This window comes from Salmo trutta, chromosome 24 (assembly GCF_901001165.1).
Source record: "Salmo trutta chromosome 24, fSalTru1.1, whole genome shotgun sequence".
NCBI classification, from domain to species: Eukaryota; Metazoa; Chordata; class Actinopteri; order Salmoniformes; family Salmonidae; genus Salmo; species Salmo trutta.
Window position 1 is genome coordinate 14,756,983 of NC_042980.1, and position 19,771 is coordinate 14,776,753.

Below are 19,771 nucleotides of genomic sequence, written 5' to 3' on the forward strand. Positions count from 1 at the left end.
GAGACTGAAAAGATTTGGCATGAGTCCTCAGATCCTCAAAAGGTTGTACAGCTGCACCATCGAGAACATCCTGACTGGTTGCATCACTGCCTGTTATGGCAACTGCTCGGCCTCCGACCGCAAGGCGCTACAGAGGGTAGTGCGTACGGCCCAGTACATCACCAGTGCCAAGCTTCTTGCCATCCAGGACCTCTATACCAGGCGGTGTCAGAGGAAGGCCCTAAAAATTGTCAAAGACTCCAGCCACCCTAGTCATAGACTGTTCTCTCTGCTACCGCACAGCAAGCGGTACCGGAGCGCCAAGTCTAGGTCCAAGAGGTTTCTAAACATCTTCTACCCCCAAGCCATAAGACTCCTGAACAGCTAATCAAATGGCTACCCAGACTATTTGCATTGCCCCCCCCCCTCCCCCCTGCTGCTGCTACGCTGTTATTTTCTATGCATAGTCACTTTAATAACTCTACCTACATTTACATAATTACCTCGACACCGGTTTCCCTCCGCACATTGACTCTGTACCGGTACCCCCTGTATATAGCCCTGCTATTGTTATTTACTGCTGCCCTTTAATTATTTGTTATTCTTATCTCTTACTTTTTTAGGAATTTTCTTAAAACTGCATTGTTGGTTAAGGGCTTGTTAGTAAGTATTTCACTGTAAGGTCTACACCTGTTGTATTCGGCACATGTGACAAATAAGATTTGACTATAATGTAGATGGTTGTGTTCGTCATGGCTGTCGTGTTTAGATCGTCTCCTCTGTATCATCAGAGAGAGGGAGCGAGCGAGCATCCGGCCTCCATGCTGCTGCTGACCTGTTTGTTCATGTTTATAATTAGCAGCGCATCACAGGGCTGATCTAATTACGCTTGGACTCCAAGCTGCTTTCATGTCGCAGCCGTCTGCGGTGACAGAGCCAGCAGCCATGTGTGATCAGGCCTGTAGTACTGTCAGCCTGCTGGCCTGGTCTGGCATCCTTTCATCTGACATCACAGGTGCCCCTCTCTCTCTCTCTCTCTCTCTGTCTGTCTTCTGCTCTCTCTTTCTCTCACACTTTCTCTATCTCTCTTTCTCTGTCGCTCTCTCTCTGTCTCTGTCTGCCCAGATCCAGCTCTGGACGACTTTGTACTCATGCACTGCGTCTTCATCCCTAACAGTCAGCTGTGTCCGGTGCTCATGGCCCAATATCCTTTCAGTCACTGAAAATAGCAAATAATTACCGTATGTTTTTGTGTATTTCTACTGATTTAGTATCAGTATCCCTTCTATGTATTAAAAATTGCAGATCAGGATCTAGGATCCGGTCCGCCATGTCCAAAAAATCATATTCATTGTGACTTAAATTGCAAAACGGATCCTGAATCAGAACTTCTACTCTGAGACGCTTGCTACAAACAGCCCCTGGACTAGATGTGAGTCAGTGAAGATGTAGCGATGTGTTTCTGTCCTTAACTGCCCTGCACCTACCATGCTGAGGCGTCCCAGGGCTCCGAACAGGAGCGTCTGGACTATACCCTGAACAACAAGAGGAGGGTGATCAGGCTGGTGCTGCAGTGGGCCTCAGTACATGGTGATCACCTGCAGGAGGAGGATGCCTCCCTCGCCTTCCTAGAGGTCAGTGGATGCATACCAAGTACTACCCTATTCCCTATATAGGGCATAGGGCCCTAATCAAAATGAGTGCCCAATGAAGAGAATAGGTTGCCATTGCAGAATAGGTTGCCATAACCAGTGTCTTCCTCACAAACCTTTATTAATAGGCACACTTATTCAGCTTGTTGCTTAAACATGTACTGTTTGCTGTAATAGTATAGTATTAGTGATTTGTCATTTGATAATCCAAATTAGTTTGGGCTCATTAATCTCTCCTCATTGAGTGCGTTGTGTTTCGCAGGAGTTCTTTGTGTCTGTATCTGATGATGCCAGGGTGATTCCTGCTCTGAAATATCAACTCCCAGAGTTAGAGAAGATAGTTAAAAACACGTAAGTGTGTGAATGTATTGTTACTGCGTTGCACTTATCTTTAGCGTCCCCGGCTTTAGCATGATGTAATCTCATTTTGTTTACCTTCTCAGCTCTGATGACGCCAGATCCTCTCAACAAAAGGTATGTCACCCAGCTGTGACCCAAGCACTGCAGTCATATTCTGTGCTTTTGTTTTCGTTGTCAGCCCGAGCTACATTTCCCCAAGCTACATCCTACTCCCACCCATGGTTTTGTTGTCATGTTGTTGAACTAACACACTTCTGTCTGTCCTGTTCTGTTCTAGCACAAAGTCCTGTTGAGGCAGTTCAGCATGGGGGATGAGAAGCTGCAGAAACGACAGGCCATCAAGAGTAATGATGAGAGTAAGTATGGCATTGTGCAGGGATTTCCAACTGGCCAAAAATATATATCATATTTGACTAAAACAATAATTTCAAACCTTTTGATTATACACTGCTCAAAAAAATAAAGGGAACACTTAAACAACACAATGTAACTCCAAGTCAATCACACTTCTGTGAAATCAAACTGTCCACTTAGGAAGCAACACTGATTGACAATAAATTTCACATGCTGTTGTGCAAATGGAATAGACAACAGGTGGAAATTATAGGCAATTAGCAAGACACCCCCAATAAAGGAGTGGTTCTGCAGGTGGTGACCACAGACCACTTCTCAGTTCCTATGCTTCCTGACTGATGTTTTGGTCACTTTTGAATGCTGGCGGTGCTTTCACTCTAGTGGTAGCATGAGACGGAGTCTACAACCCACACAAGTGGCTCAGGTAGTGCAGCTCATCCAGGATGGCACATCAATGCGAGCTGTGGCAAGAAGGTTTGCTGTGTCTGTCAGCGTAGTGTCCAGAGCATGGAGGCGCTACCAGGAGACAGGCCAGTACATCAGGAGACGTGGAGGAGGCCGTAGGAGGACAACAACCCAGCAGCAGGACCGCTACCTCCGCCTTTGTGCAAGGAGGAGCAGGAGGAGCACTGCCAGAGCCCTGCAAAATGACCTCCAGCAGGCCACAAATGTACATGTGTCTGCTCAAACGGTCAGAAACAGACTCCATGAGGGTGGTATGAGGGCCCGACGTCCACAGGTGGGGGTTGTGCTTACAGCCCAACACCATGCAGGACGTTTGGCATTTGCCAGAGAACACCAAGATTGGCAAATTCGCCACTGGCGCCCTGTGCTCTTCACAGATGAAAGCAGGTTCACACTGAGCACATGTGACAGACATGACAGAGTCTGCCTGCAACATCCTCCAGCATGACCGGTTTGGCGGTGGGTCAGTCATGGTGTGGGGTGGCATTTCTTTGGGGGGCCACACAGCCCTCCATGTGCTCGCCAGAGGTAGCCTGACTGCCATTAGGTACCGAGATGAGATCCTCAGACCCCTTGTGAGACCATATGATGGTGCGGCTGGCCCTGGGTTCCTCCTAATGCAAGACAATGCTAGACCTCATGTGGCTGGAGTGTGTCAGCAGTTCCTGCAAGAGGAAGGCATTGATGCTATGGACTGGCCCGCCCGTTAACCAGACCTGAATCCAATTGAGCACATCTGGGACATCATGTCTCGCTCCATCCATGCTTTAGTCCAGGTCTGGGAGGAGATCCCTCAGGAGACCATCCGCCACCTCATCAGGAGCATGCCCAGGCGTTGTAGGGAGGTCATACAGGCACGTGGAGGCCACACACACTACTGAGCCTCATTTTGACTTGTTTTAAGGACATTACATCAAAGTTGGATCAGCCTGTAGTGTGGTTTTCCACTTTAATTTTGAGTGTGACTCCAAATCCAGACCTCCATGGGTTGATAAATTGGATTTCCATTGATTATTTTTGTGTGATTTTGTTGTCAGCACATTCAACTATGTAAAGTAAAAAGTATTTAATAAGATTATTTCATTCATTCAGATCTAGGATGTGTTATTTTAGTGTTCCCTTTATTTTTTGGAGCAGTGTATTTTTAGATGATCACGTGTCTCACATGGGAATACTTGCACAGATTTCCAAAATTAATATCACTTGGAGCTGATTTCCTGGTGTTTTTACAGTCTTTTATGTCCAGCAATGAAAATTAAAAAAAATATATATATAAAGTGTGTGTATGTGTGTGTGAAAGCATGCAGGATATGCGTTAGAAGAGAGCTAGCTATAAGCTATAGAAAAGCACAGTTTAGCAGTCATGAGCCTTTTGGCCTTGCAGCCAGGAGTGACTCAGTGTTTTCTAATCTGTTTTGAATCTCTACCATGGCAAGGCTGATGCACTTGGCCTCGGATCTGTCTTCCCAATAGCCATCCTTCAATCCTAAATGTTAAGGGACCTGCATTGTGCTCTCTCCCCATGCAGTCCTGTTCAAAGTGTACTGCAGCGACCACACCTACACCACCATCCGGGTCCCCATGGCCGCCTCGGTCAGAGAGGTCATCAGCGCAGTGGCCGACAAGCTGGGGTCAGCGGAGGACCTTCTCCTGGTCAACCTCAGTTCGGCCGGAGGTGAAAAGGGCCACAGCTATACGCTAATCAAACGATGGTGGTTGACAGTCTTTCCACACATGGCCTGCTATTTACAGATGCTATGATGCTCATTAATCAGGCCTGATTTACTAGAAATGATTGGGTGTTGGTGCTGGATTAGTCTGTTTCAGTTACCCGGTGTATGCTCAATATAGGGACAGGAGGGCCATGGCCTGCAGTAGAGCAGCATAGAGAAAAGGTCGGGGCAATATTGCTGCAAGCTTGCTTCAACTCATAAGATTCTACACCCGCATGTTGCCGCCATTGGCTGGGACTTGCTGTATGGATATTCCAGTGTCTCTGCCAGGGTTTACTAACCCACCTCTTTCTCTGGCCTATGTTTGACCTGCACTTCACCCGTACCAAGTAGTAAATGAAGCCAGAAGCACTGCTCCTTTTGTCTCTGAGATCCTAATCCTATTGCCCATAAATCTGTTATTTACTAGCATTTGTTTTGCTGCTAAGAATCTGGGCCCAATTCTCTGCTGAGTATTCAGAGGAAGATGGATGCCCCCGTCTGTCATGATCAATGCAATATTGCCAGTTCTAATGTTATCATAAATGCACCCTCTTCAAAGTATTTTTGACAACTTTCTTTGATGATGAAGTTAGAGGACGACTCTGGGTAAAACTGACTAGGCAATCAGGATTGAAAATTAACATAGTTGCAGCAGTGTATGTGAAGAGTGGGAAAGTGTGTGGGAAAGTGTGTGGGAAAGTGTGTGTGTGTGTGTGTGTGGCGTCAATATGCATATGTGTGTGTTTTGTGGGTAGAGTCCAGTGAGCGTGCGTAGAGTCAGTGCAAAAAAGGTTCAATGCAAATAGTCCGGGTAGCCATTTGATTAAATATTCAGCAGTATTATGGCTTGGGGGTAGAAGCTGTTCGGGAGCCTTTTGGCTCCATTACGGTCTTGTCGTTGTGGATGGGGGGGCGTGACCCCTGAGGTACCCCCGTGTTCATGGTCAACGTGGCGGCAGTGTTGTTAAATACAACCTCTCCCTCAACGTGATGAAGATAAAGGTGATGATTGTGGACTACAGGAAAAAGAGGACCGAGCACGCCCACATTCTCATCGACGGGGCTGCAGTGGAGCAGGTTGAGAGTTCCTTGGTGTCCACATCACCAACAAACTAACATGGTCCAAGCACACCAAGACAGTCGTGAAGAGGGAACGACAAAACCTATTCCCCCTCAGGAGACTGAAAAGATTTGGCATGGGTCCTCAGATCCTCAAAAGTTTCTACAGCTGCACCATCGAGAACATCCTGACTGGCTGCATCACTGCCTGGTATGGCAACTGCTCGGCCTCCGACCGCAAAGCACTACAGAGGGTAGTGCAAACGGCCCAGTACATCACTGGGGCCAAGCTTCCTGCCATCCAGGACCTCTATACCAGGCGGTGACAGAGGAGGGCCCTAAAAATTGTCAGACTCCTGCCACCCTAGTCATAGACTGTTCTCTCTGCTACCGCACAGCAAGCGGTACCGGAGCGCCAAATCTAGGTTCGAGAGGCTTCTAAACAGCTTCTACCCCCAAGCCATAAGACTCCTGAACAACTCCTGAACAAGACCCCCCCCCCCTTTACACCACTGCTGCTCTCTGTTACCATCTATGCATAGTCACTTTAATAACTCTACCTACATGTACATACTACCTCAACTAACCGGTGCCCCCGCCCATTGACTCTGTAGTCTCGCTATTGTTATTTTACTGCTGCTCTTTAATTACTTGTTACTTTTATCTCTTATTCTTATCCGTAGTTTTTTTAAACTGCGTTGTTGGTTAGGGGCTCGTAAGTAAGCTTTTCACTGTTGTATTCGGCACATGTGGCTAATAAGATTTGTTTTGAATTGGTCGGGAGCCTGTAAAACGGCCGATATCCACTGCAGCGCTATCTTTTCCTTACCCTTGTTATGCTTCTTCAGAACAGACCATAATAATATGCTAATGTCCTGTATTTAATATGATCATGTTTTAATTATCGCTCGTTTGTTGTTTTTCTTCAGATAAAGTGGTGCTAAAACCCAACGATATTTCCGTCTTCTCCACACTCAGCATCAACGGCCGTCTATTTGTCTGTCCCGGGGATCAACTGGATTCATTGGTGCGTAAATACCCCTCAGAAAAACATATTGCCCAACAAATTAACAATGAAGAAAAACAAGCATTCAGACCCACCCAACTAATTCCCAGAGGTTTTCCTACAAGCTACATCTCATGCAGCTGTTACTATGAAGCATGTTGCGTCTCATGTTGTGTTTCTCTAATGGAATATATTTGTTTTAATCGACTGACATATGTTCACTGGCCTGAGGCTACTGTTGCAATTCGACTTGTTATAGTTGTATAACTGTCATTGTAGCTATCAAAACAGTCCTGTATTTCATATCAGTGTTAATTGTATGATGAATAATGATATACAGACAACTGTAAATTATACAGTATATTACGTTTGCGCAATATTTCAGATGCCCTTACCAGAGCAGGAAGGACCCTCCACAGGCTCCCTGGGCAGCTTTGAGTTGATGAGCTCGAAAGACCTGGCCTACCAGATGACTCTCTACGACTGGGAACTCTTCCACTGTGTACATGAAGTGCGTCAGACCAATGACGAATGAGGAATTACTTGATTCTATGGCTGCGTCCTAAATGGCACCCTATTCCCTATACATGTTTCGTGCACTACTTTCGACCCCTGCCCTATGGGGAATAGTGTGCCATTCTGGGTGCAGGCTATGTCTTCCTACACTATTCGGCTGTACCCATAGGAGGTAGAACCCTTTTGGGTTCCATGTAGAACACTCTGTAGAAAGGATTTTGCATGGAATCCAAAACGATCTACCTGGAACCAAAAAGGTTTCTTCAGAAGGTTCTAGATGGCACCTTTTTTTTCCTAAGAGTGTATCAATCAACTATTATACCAATGTATTGATACATTATAATGGAAACTATCAGGGACACGGTCATTGACTTTCTCTCTTGCCCTGTTCTACAGCATGAGCTGATCTACTATACATTTGGGAGGCAGAACTTCAAGAAGACCACGGCCAACATGGACCTGTTCCTCAGGAGGTTCAATGAGATCCAGCTGTGGGTGATCACAGAGATCTGTCTGTGTGCTCAGCTCAGCAAGCGTGTTCAGCTGCTCAAGAAGTTCATCAAGATCGCTGCCCAGTGAGTGGCCCTTGCCTTGTCGCCCTCTCTCTCATGCACGCACACATGCACGTTTGCGCACACACTGTCTCCCCTGACTGCAGAGCTGTAGTAGTAGAATTGCATACCTGTGTCACTTAGCTGTAGGGTACAGTCAACCCTCCCAATCAATCCCTAAAGGAAAAGGTTTAAGTGTCAAGATTAACAAATGTGTGAATGGCTGAATGTGCGGTGCATTCGGTAAGTATTCAGACCCCTTGACTTTTTCCACGTTTTGTTACGTTACAGCCTTATTCTAAAGTTGATTAAATAGTTTTGTTTCCCCTTATCATTCTACACACAATACCACATAATGACAACACAAAAATAGGTTTTTAGAAATGTTTAGAAATGTTTGCAAATGTATCTTTTTTTTTATACTGAAATAAGTATTAAGACCCATGTTGGCCGTGGTCTTCACATTTTCATAAGTATTAAGACCCTTTACTCAGTACTTTATTGAAGCGCCTTTGGCAGTGATTACAGCCTCGAGTCTTCTTGGTTATGACGCTACAAGCTTGGCACACCTGTATTTGGGCAGTTTCTCCCATTCTTCTCTGCAGAACCTCTCAAACTCTGTCAGGTTGGATGGGGAGCGTTGCTGCTCAGCTATTTTCAGGTTTCTCCAGAGATAGGTTCAATGCAGGAGTGGCTTTGGGTTCAAGTCCGGGCTCTGACTGGAGGCTCAAGGACATTCAGACACTTGTCCCGAAGCCACTCTTGCATTGTCTTGAGATGTTTGTCCTTATGGAAGGTTCTCCAATCTCCACAGAGGAACTCTGGAGCTCTGTCAGAGTGACCATCTGGTTCTTGGTCACCTCCCTGACCAAGGCCCTTCTCCCCCAATTGCTCAGTTTAGCCAGGTGGCTAGCACTAGGAAGAGTCTTGGTGGTTCCAAACTTCTTCCATTTAAGAATGATGGAGGCCACCGTGTTCTTGGACCTTCAATGCTGCAGAAATGTTTTACTACCTTTCCACAGATGTGTGCCTCGACATAATCCTGTCTCAGAGCTCTACGGACAATTCTGTCGACCTCATGGCTTGGTGTTTGCGCTGACATGCGCTGTGAACTGTGGGACCTCATATAGACAGGTGTGTGCCTTTCCAAATCATGTCCAGTCAATTGAATTTACCACATGTGGACTCCAATCAAGTTGCAGAAACATCTCAAGGATGATCAATGGAAACAGGATGCACCTAATCTCAATTTTGAGTATCATAGCAAAGGGTCTTAATAACAACCAGTTTTCGCTTTGTAATTATGGGGTATTGTATGTAGATTGAGATGTATTTATTTTTTTATCAATTTGTAACGTAACATTTGCTGTAACGTAATAAAATGTGGAAAAAGGGAAGGGCTCTGAGTACTTTCCCGAATGCACTGTATATGTATCATTTTGGTAATGACAAGTGTTTCCTTCATGACCCCCTGTGATGACTTAAATTAGTCACATGTAACATGTTACCTTATACTGATAAATCTTTGGACTACTTTCTCTCTGTAACAGCTGTAAGGAGTATAAGAACCTCAACTCCTTCTTTGCTATTATCATGGGCATGAGCAACCCAGCCGTGAGCAGACTGAGTCAGACCTGGGAGGTGGGTGTCTCTGGCTGTCTTTCTGTCTCACTGTTTGTCCGTCTGTGTGTCTGTCTGACATTGTGCATCTGTCTGTCCAACAACACTCACATGTGTTTAGCACCTGCCCAAGAATATAATGATTTCAACTATCTGTTAACTTTCCCTGTTGTGTTGACAGAAACTACCCAGCAAATTTAAGAAGTTTTACAGCGAATTTGAAAGCTTAATGGTGAGTACTCTAAATTATTTTTAGTCCCATAACAACCATTCATCCACTCTCACAGTCTCTAGCCTTGCTTTCTAAAGCTTCAATTTATTCAAATATTGAATTGAAACGTCACATTCTTGCATGGTCATTTGTCATCTAACAATGTATGTGTTGAGCTTGGCTGTGACTGTGATGTGCCCACTTAACATGGTTGTGGCAGATCTCAGAACAGTGTGAGTGTTTCCACAGGACCCGTCCAGGAACCACCGGGCGTACCGGCTCACTGTGGCCAAGCTGGACCCGCCCATCATTCCCTTCATGCCGCTGCTGATCAAAGGTCAGTGCAGCCCAACACAGCTCTCTCCCACCGTCTACATGACCCACCATGTTGTTTTACCCAACACAGCTCTCTCCCACCGTCTACATGACCCACCATGTTGTTTTACCCAACACAGCTCTCTCCCACCGTCTACATGACCCACCATGTTGTTTTACCCAACACAGCTCTCTCCCACCGTCTACATGACCCACCATGTTGTTTTACCCAACACAGCTCTCTCCCACAGTCTACATGACCCACCATGTTGTTTTACCCAACACAGCTCTCTCCCACTGTCTACATGACCCACCATGTTGTTTTACCCAACACAGCTCTCTCCCACCGTCTACATGACCCACCATGTTGTTTTACCCAACACAGCTCTCTCCCACCGTCTACATGACCCTCCATGTTGTTTTACCCAACACAGCTCTCTCCCACCGTCTACATGACCCTCCATGTTGTTTTACCCAACACAGCTCTCTCCCACCGTCTACATGACCCTCCATGTTGTTTTACCCAACACAGCTCTCTCCCACCGTCTACATGACCCACCATGTTGTTTTACCCAACACAGCTCTCTCCCACCGTCTACATGACCCACCATGTTGTTTTACCCAACACAGCTCTCTCCCACCGTCTACATGACCCACCATGTTGTTTTACCCGTTATCTTACCTATTGATTGACTAATGAGAGGTTTATCCTCACTGCCTCTTGTGTGAAGAAGTTATTATCAGCAAGTTTTGATCTCTTTTTGGAGTGTCAGCCTGCGACACAGTGTAACTAGCTTCTATATTGTTTGCTCTTGTCAATTCCAATCCTTATTCTTTTGTCTATGTTCTATGTGTGCAATCATATTGCTATTATCTTTCCAGACATGACTTTCACTCATGATGGAAACAAGACGTTCATTGACAGTTTGGTCAATTTTGAGAAAATGGTAAGGCCCTCCCTCCCAGAGGATATTGATTTTGACATGATATTAGATTGGAAGTCTAAAGTTTTTTTTTTTTTTTTTTTCAGCGAATGATCGCTAATACAGTGAGAATAGTGAGACACTGCAGAAGTCTGCCATTCAGTAAGTAAACATAACTGTCTTTTAAAAGTCTTCACTTGGCTGGGAAGGTTTCTAAGTGCTTGGGCATACAGGATACTGTTATAATAAAGGTGGTATTTCTCTTTCATATCGTCTCTCAGGTGCAGAACCATCTCAAACCAGTAAGAACCACCCGGATGTGAGGAGCTATGTGCGCCAGCTGACTGTGATTGACAACCAGAGAACACTGTCTCAGTTCTCCCACAGACTGGAACCACGCAGGACCTGAAGCTTGGACGGACACTGGACCTGTCACATGCTGCTGCTCCACTGCCAACAATAAGCTTGCTTTATATGTTGTACCAGTACACACACATATCCACTTTGCTACATGGAACTTCACCTTATTATACATACAGTATAGTCAAGTAAGCTACAGCTGCAGAGTTCATCAGCTCCGCCTTCAACTGTATTTCAAATGTCAGTATCATTTCTGCTTCTTGTTTTCTTTTGGGTATTGTTTTCATTTTTTGTTATCAATGGGCAGCAGTCACACTTAAATTTCACCAAGTATTTTCAAATTCATCTCATTCTCATGTCCCTGAAGCTCTATTTGATTCTTTGAAGTCACCAGCCCCGTGAAAAGGACACAATCTATAAAGCGAATTATCTTTTGGAAATCATCCATTTGATTGTTGTACAATAATCTGTGAAGTTTATGTTAAACAGATGGGAACATTGGCTCTTACTTCACTCTCCAACCTCCTAAATTCCAAATCCTGATATTCAGATGTGGTTTCCGATCTATTTTCTAAATCAGATTTGATGCTTTTTATTACACATGTTGTACAATGTGTTCATATATGTATTATGACCTCAGCATGCAATGATTTCAGGTGTTGGGCTGGGATATAAAGTATGTGAGCACATTCCTCTTTGAAAGTCTAAGGTAACTGTTTTCTGCAAATATTTTAGCCATGTGTATTCTGTAAATATTAAAAATGAATTTGATGTATCTGCTGATGATGCTGTCCATTTGATTGTCCATTGATTATTTTGTTAATTAGTTAGTATAATAACTCATTATGAGCTGAGCAGAAAATATATTTACAGTAGCCTAAGATATTTCAAATACACTTTTATGCTGTCATAGTATGTCTTTTGATAACAGAAAAACGAATTCCATTCCCTATTATTGCAGGTGTTGGTTATAACATAGACTGCTACTTCAATTAATGGTGTCGTTGGTGTACCGGTTTTGCCCATTGAGTGGCGCTGTTGTCATCAGAATTTGTGAAGCTCTTTGAAAGATGTTGGGATACTTCCCTGGTTTTAATGTCTGGCTATTTCTCTATAGCGTTCAGCACTCAGCCTGACTCAAGGAAGAAGTTGTGTAACTAGAAATCCCGGTGTGGTGAAATCAGAAACGTCACGCCCGGTTTCCAGGAAAGTGCGTTCTTTACAGTAGTTCATCTGCAGAAGTTAAACTACCCATTGGATCTGTCAAACTGAATGTTTCTATTATTTGTTTAAAAATTCAAAGGTAGGCTATGCACTAATATCGCATTATGTTTCAGTGAGTAGGCCTACGCGCCATAACGTTTTCAATTACATACTTTTTTGAAAGTTGTGAATAACAAATTCCATTGTTTTACAGTTGTCTATGTTTGGCAAAAGCTTTGGTCTCATGCGTGTCATCTGTCATCGCAACATGCGTGTCATCGAGGATATTGGTACTCTTGCCTTCAACTCCTGTTGATCCTGAACTGCTGAAGTGTCATAATCTTGCTAAATTATATTTAACACAATTTACACTAGCCTATACATATTTTGTGTGGTGTATATATGCAGCATAAACAATAGACCATTCCCTGGTTGAATTATTTACTGTAAATGCCTGCAGGCATTTTGATTGTCAGTAACAGCAGTGGGACTTCTATTTAGTTTTGTTTCGGAGTGGTAGTTTAAACACCGCAGCTTCGCTGGACCTGAAGTTTGTACTTCCTGATGGGACACAGTATGTAATCATATCCGCCACCGGGATAATATGAATGGGTAAAACTGACGAGGTTAACTCAATACATTTGATTATTTCTGCTGCATTTTTACATTTTCATCTGTAGAGCTCTGGCAGGTATCCACTTGCCTGTATATGTTCACATGGGTATTGGTCCCTTATTTCAGTGTCTGGGGCAGAGTGTTTACTTTCCAGTGAGGACAGGCAAAAACGAGCTCCAATATCCCTGTAACCCTTCGGGGTTAAGTGTCGGAGCTGCTCGTGTACTGAAAAGATTGGTGTGAAGCTAAGTATAGCATCAATAGCCGTAAATCAGTAGAGAGAATTGGCACCCCTCTGTGACAATGGAGGCATTTCCTGCTGGGCTGGATAGCAATCCTGATTTAGGTCCAGGTAACAGCCTCTTAAAAGCCATAATTGCTGAGCAGTAAATGGGAAACTTCTGAACAATAACCCGAGCTACAATTTCCTGTAATGAAGGGATTCTTTCTGTACAAGATGCATTTAGGTTGATATTTAAAAACAAAGGGAAGTGTGCGTTAATTGTAGTCTGTGGGCAAAAAGTTTATGGTTTGGTGTTCCCTCTACCTATTATTGCACTTTCATTTATATACATTAGGAAGACCTAGTCCCTGTTCTTTGAATATAGAATTAGAGGTGTGTAGCACCTTTGGGTTTGTTTTTTAAAACAAGTGTGTAGTGATGGTGTGTCATGAAAAGTTTGCAGTGATTCATGCGAGACTAGAGGATGCAATCCCTTTAAGATCAAATCAAATCAAATGTATTTATATAGCCCTCCTTACATCAGCTGATACCTCAAAGTGCTGCACAGAAACCCAGCCTAAAACCCCAAACAGCAAGCAATGCGGGTGTAGAAGCACGGTGGCTAGGAAAAACTCCCTTTAAGACCTTTGTGTGTCTAGCTTTGCAGCCTTACATGTACTGTACAGACCACTCTACACTCTGCTGGAACAGTCGGTGACTTTGGCCGTGTGTATTTTGTGCAAAGTGATCACAGTAGAGGGAGAATGCATGCCAGGGATGCCATCCATAGTCCTTAAACAAGCAGAGGATCCTGGGAAACTCACTTAGTGCTTACTGGTACTGGTGACTGTGTGGCGTAGGTCTGGGACAGGCGGGCTCATGGAATGTCCCGTAAATCACTGGCTGAGATCAGGGATATCACGGTGCCACTCCGGGCAGACATAGCCAATGACACAGAGGCCTCCCTGGGGTACTGTTAGCAGCACATCCAGCTTCCCAGTCACACGCTCTAAGGGTGTGCTCAAGTGTACAGCTGCTCTCAGTTGTGTCACTGGTGCAGGACTTTTACTTTGAGGAATCAGAGGTTTTTTGGGGGGTGGGGGGACAAGTCTATGACAGATTCGGTTCTAAACTGCTTTTTAGTGAACTTCTGTGCTTATTTTTCCTCCTCCGCTATCTCCTTCCATGTGGTCCTCCAGACAGACGTTGAGTTGGGGCTGAGTGTTATTATGAGATGTTGCCTCTCAGTGCCTCCTTCGTGCAAATCAAGTTTGATGACATCCGCTTCTACGAGAACTGCGGCGGCGGCAGCTTCGGGAGCGTGTACCGAGCCAGGTGGATCTCTCAGGACAAAGAGGTGGCGGTGAAAAAGCTGCTCAAGATCGAAAATGAGGTAGGAGTCCTAATTGCTGAGGCTTTTCATATACTTTTTAATTGTCGGTATAGTAATCATTTTAATTGCTACCCCATTTAGTGGGTTGTGGTGACTTTTGGTACCCATCAGTCATAGTCATTATACTCCCCCTCGCTTTGTGCACAGAATGTCACATGCTGTATGCTTTAAAGAACGGCTATTGCCAAATGAGGAATCATATTAGGCCCAATTAAAGTATGGGTGATTCTGATTCTGGAGATTTCTTGTAAGTGACAAAAATACATCTGATATACACTACATGATCAAAAGTATGTGGACACCTGCTCGTCAAACATCTCATTCCAAAATCATGGGCATTAATAGGGAGTTGGTCCCCCCTTTGCTGCTATAACAGCCTCCACTCTTCTGGGAAGGCTTTCCACTAGATGTTGGAACATTGCTGTGGGGACTTGCTTCCATTCAGCCACAAGAGCATTAGTGAGGTTGGGCACTGATGTTGGGCGATTAGGCCTGGCTCACAGTCGGCGTTCCAATTCATCCCAAAGGTATTCGATGGGGTTGAGGTCAGGGCTCTGTGCAGGCCAGTCAAGTTCTTCCACACCGATCTCGACAAACCATTTCTGTATGGACCTCGCTTTGTGCACAGGAGCATTGTCATGCTGAAACAGGAAAGGGCCTTCCTCAAACTGTTGCCACAAAGTTGAAAGCACAGAATCGTCTAGAATGTCATTGTAAGCTGTAGCGTTAAGATTAAGGTGCCTAGACTGAACCATGAAAGACAGCCCCAGACATTATTCCTCCTCCACCAAACTTTACAGTTTTCACTATGTATTGGGCCAGGTAGCGTTGTCCTGGCATCCGCCAAACCCAGATGGTGAAGTGTGATTCATCACTCCAGAGAAGGCTTTCCACAGCTCCAGAGTCCAATGGCGTCGAGCTTCACTCCACTCCAGCCAATGCTTGGCATTGCGCATGGTGATCTTAGGCTTGTGTGGTGCTGCTCGGTCATGGAAACCCATTTCATGAAGCTTCTGACAAACAGTTCCTGTGCTGACATTGCTTCCAGAAGCAGTTTGGAACTCTGTAGTGAGTGATGCAACTGAGGACAGATGATTTTTATGCACTACGTGCTTCAGCCCTCATCGGTCTCATTCTGTGAGCTTGTGTGGCCTACCACTTTTCAGCTGAGCTGTTGTTGCTCCTAGACATTTCCTCTTCACAATAACAGCACCTACAATTGACGGGGCAGCTCTAGCAGGGCAGAAATTTGTCAAACTGACTTGTTGGTAAGGTGGCATCCTATGACTGTGCCACGTTGAAAGTCACTGAGCTCTTCAGTAAGGCCATTCTACTGCAAATGTTTGTCTATGGAGATTGCATGGCTCTGTGCTCGATTTTATACACCTGTCAGCAACGGGTGTGGCTGAAATAGCCGAATCCACTAATTTGAAGGGGTGTCCACATACCTTTGTATTTATGGTGTACCTTTTCATACATATTCTGTTTAATATGCCTATTTTGAGGCCTGCAGAAATATCTTCACTGATATCCTACACAATTCTACACAATTTAGACATCAGCTACAGTGCCTTCAGAAAGTATTCATACCCCTGTGATTTATTCCACATATTGTAATATTACAGCCTGAATTCAAAATTTATTAAATATTTTAAAAATTCACCCATCTACACACATTACCCCATAATGACAAAGTGAATACATGTTTTCAGACATGTTTGCAAATAAATTGAAAATGAAATACAAATAAATGTACATAAGTATTCACACACCTTAGTCAATACATGTTAGAATCACCTTTTGCAGTGATTACAGCTGTGAGTCTTTCTGGGTAAGTCTCTAAGAGTTTTTCACATCTGGATTGTCCAATATTTGCCCGTTATTCTTTTCAACATTCTTCAAGCTCTGTCAAATTGAATGGAGATCATTGCTAGACAAATATTTTCAAATCGCCATAGATTTTCAAACAGATTTTGAATCAAAACTGTAACTCGGCCAGTCAGCAACATTCACTGTCTTCTTGGTAAGCAACTCCAGTGTAGATTTGGCTTTGTGTTTTAGGTTATTGTCCTGCTAAAAGGTGAATTCCTCTCCCAGTGTCTGGTGGAAAGCAGACTGAACCAGGCTTTCCTGTAGGATTTTGCCTGTGCTTAGCTCCATTCCGTGTCTTTTTTTATCCTGAAAAACTCCCCAGTCCTTAACGATTACAAGCATACCCATAACATGATGCAGCCACCACAATGCTTGAAAATATGGAGATTGGTACTCGGTAATGTGTTGTAATGTTTGGGGCAAATCCAAAACACTTTGAATTCAGGACAAAAAGTGAATTGCTTCATTTTCTTTGCCACATTTTTTGCAGAATTACTTTAATGCCTTGTTGGGAACAGGATACATATTTTGGAATATTTTTATTCTGTACAGGCTTCCTTCTTATCACTCTGTCAATTACATTAATATTGTGGATTAACTACAATGTTGTTGATCCAGCCTCACATCCATTAAACTCTGTAACTGTTTTAAAGTCATCATTGGCCTCATGGTGAAATCTTTGAGCGGTTTCCTTTCTCTCCGGCAACTGAGTTAGGAAGGACACCTGTATCTTTGTAGTTACTGGGTGGATTGATACACCAATGAAAGTGAAATTAATAACTTCACCATGCTCAAAGGGATATTCAACGTCTGCTTTTTTATTTTTTTACCCATCTACCAATAAGTGCCCTTCTTTTTGAGGCATTGGAAAACATCCCTGCTCAATTTAATCTATTTTAAATTCAGGCTATAACACAACAACATTTGGAAAAAGTCAAGGGGTGTGAATCATTTCTGAAGGCATTGTAAATATTCAGTATATTTTGTTTGTGAATTCTACGTTTGCCTGTGTGTCCCCTGTTCAGGCTGAAATCCTCAGTGTACTGAGCCATCGGAACATCATTCAGTTCTATGGGGCGATCCTTGAAGCACCCAACTATGGAATTGTCACTGGTAAGTCTCTACAACCCTAATCTTGCTAGTTTGTCATGCAATAGTAACCACAGCTATTATCTCCCCAGCCGATTCAGACCACGTTTATATCTATTGTGTTAATGGAAAACCAACAAACACCATCTGTTCATACTTGTTTCACAGCTATTTTGTTTGCTTAGAACTGAATGGTGCTGTGGTCTATATTAACACATTAGTTATTAGATGGCTTTATGGTTCAGTAAGATTACATGTTGCTGGCTTTTTGTTAATGTTAGCGACTGAGATGTTTTTAAAAGTTCATACCGTGTGACAGTCCTCACCCTGTGGTATGGGGAAACCCCTCCCTGCCCATATTCTGAGTATCACATCACATGGCGGTCATTGGCAGACTCAATACTCCCATGGTTAGGATGTTAGCTATTCACTTTTCAGCCATTGAGTGGTGAACGACACTGCCGTTGATAGAAATAGTGCTCACTAGACATCTATTTACTGTATTGATTTCTACTTCATGGATTTTCACCTTTCATTTACTAATAGGAGTTTTACTGCTTAGTGTACGCCTCCATTTCCTCCCTTATCTCTTCCTTAGGGGTTTTTAAGCATGCAACTGCACTTATGAACTCTTGTCTGCAGCCTTGCCTTAGACATGATTCTTTCTTTGTTCTCTATAACTCATTTTTTTGGGCAAGCTTGAAGGACAATAACACTCAAGAACAATCTTTTGGTATTTGTTTCATTAATGAAGTTTTCAAGATATAGAACTTTCAAAATGCAGAAAGTGATGATGTGTCCAAACACCCTCTGTGTTTTGAAAGTTATATATCTTGAAAACTTGATTGCTGACATGAAAAACATGGTGGGACTGTATCAACAGTGGACTAATGAAACAAAGAAAAGTGGTATTTTCCTTTAAGTTTTTGCAGTTTGGCCTTAAAGTGACGTAAGCAATCAGGTTATTTTGGAAGTGTCCAACCACTACTTTTAGGATGATTTCCACAAATGACATTTAACTACATGTACTCTTTCCCATTCAATGTCAGACCTCCCACTCCCATGCATACTCCACCTGCTCCTGCTCTGCTCCCATAGATCGTGGAACGTTGTTGTGTGGAAACATGCAGCCCTAGTTTTAAAAAAAAAGGAAATCACATTGTATAAGCATTGTGAGACTTCATGGATTGAGGAATTGGAAAATATCTTTGTTAAAATCAGGTATTGCTCGGACAGGAAAGCAGATGCCTCTGATGTTTCCTCTGTCTGTTTATGTCTTATAATACAGTCATATTTGCCCTTTTGTCGCTACGAGGCAGTAATGTTCAAATCTTTCACAGTGTTCTCCGACATTACATTTCACTCCTCCAGCCAGTGTTACATGAGTGCAAGAGATGGGGTTGGCTCAGTGTTTCCGTTGTAGTCGTTTTGCTGTGCCTCTGCTCCATGGCAAAATCATTGCCTCCTCGCCAAAAAAACAAGGAACATGAAAAAATATTTCTGCCGAGGCGCCCTTTGAAGATAATAGAACAGTCCACATGTACTTTTCCTCTGCAAACAAAAGGAGTAATGAATAGAAAAATCAGACAACCCCATAGTAGAATAGTTGATCTATTTACCTTGTTGTTGTGTGTTCTATGCTAGATAAATATTAATCACGAGGTGCATTCAAGTTACGAGTGCCATATGGATGGAAACATGCATTCTGACAAGCAGTCAATGCACAACAATTCTTGCAATTTGCGAAAACAGCAGTTTTAATGGCCTTTATTAAAAGAGGGGGCTCCCAGCTTTCCATTCTTGATTGATTTATTTCTCAACCCCTAAATATGCTCCAACTGCACCATTTTAAACCCAGAGACTTTAGCAGCTGCATGGTTAAGCAGGTTACTTCTCTGCAATTCACTGTGAGTGCACAGGGGAGAGTGGGGCTATATGTAACAAATCAAAACACGGGTCAATTGTAGGGTAACTTTGGGTAAAATGCCACCCTACCTAAAATCATTTTCTTGGAGGGACTTAAAACATTGTGATGAGACAGATGACATTTTTTGTTGAGCAAGAGTAGTGGCAACCAGGGTGACATGATGTGGTTTCTGTAAAAAGTACAGGTGGGGGGGTTATACCAGTAGGCGTTATACCCCGTTATATTATATTCACTGTTTATGCAAGTTGTTTGGGACATAAAATCAATCAATAGGATGCTCGATGGGCTAAATGTAGATAGGTAACCTCATGCTTCAGCCTTTTTATTTATAGCCACTATGCTGCATCAGTTGGGCTACTGATG

The 19,771-nt window shown here is 43.5% G+C and overlaps 2 protein-coding genes across 13 annotated transcripts in view; both read left to right on the forward strand.

Annotated features, from left to right (window-relative positions):
* Positions 1-11,867, forward strand: part of LOC115160763 (rap guanine nucleotide exchange factor 4-like) — a 51,265-nt gene extending 39,398 nt beyond the window's left edge. For all 9 annotated transcript variants that reach the window (XM_029711140.1, XM_029711141.1, XM_029711143.1 and 6 more), the window contains 15 exons: positions 1,105-1,183; positions 1,463-1,613; positions 1,894-1,982; positions 2,075-2,105; positions 2,269-2,347; positions 4,339-4,485; positions 6,514-6,611; positions 6,976-7,101; positions 7,503-7,681; positions 9,208-9,298; positions 9,459-9,509; positions 9,738-9,825; positions 10,686-10,750; positions 10,834-10,888; positions 11,008-11,867. In XM_029711140.1, the coding sequence (XP_029567000.1) occupies positions 1,105-1,183; positions 1,463-1,613; positions 1,894-1,982; positions 2,075-2,105; positions 2,269-2,347; positions 4,339-4,485; positions 6,514-6,611; positions 6,976-7,101; positions 7,503-7,681; positions 9,208-9,298; positions 9,459-9,509; positions 9,738-9,825; positions 10,686-10,750; positions 10,834-10,888; positions 11,008-11,135 (1,457 nt within the window). In that variant the 3' untranslated portion in view covers positions 11,136-11,867. The remainder of the gene's footprint in view (positions 1-1,104; positions 1,184-1,462; positions 1,614-1,893; positions 1,983-2,074; positions 2,106-2,268; positions 2,348-4,338; positions 4,486-6,513; positions 6,612-6,975; positions 7,102-7,502; positions 7,682-9,207; positions 9,299-9,458; positions 9,510-9,737; positions 9,826-10,685; positions 10,751-10,833; positions 10,889-11,007) is intronic.
* A 309-nt stretch (positions 11,868-12,176) lies between these two features.
* The window catches only part of LOC115160765 (mitogen-activated protein kinase kinase kinase 20), a 53,663-nt gene continuing 46,068 nt past the window's right edge, over positions 12,177-19,771 (forward strand). The window contains exons 1-3 of one of the 4 annotated variants that reach the window (XM_029711151.1): positions 12,177-12,389; positions 14,327-14,520; positions 17,418-17,505. In XM_029711151.1, coding sequence (XP_029567011.1) covers positions 14,362-14,520; positions 17,418-17,505 — 247 coding nt within the window. In that variant the 5' untranslated portion in view covers positions 12,177-12,389; positions 14,327-14,361. The remainder of the gene's footprint in view (positions 12,390-14,326; positions 14,521-17,417; positions 17,506-19,771) is intronic. The other 3 variants (XM_029711150.1, XM_029711152.1, XM_029711153.1) reach the window with 3 other exon arrangements.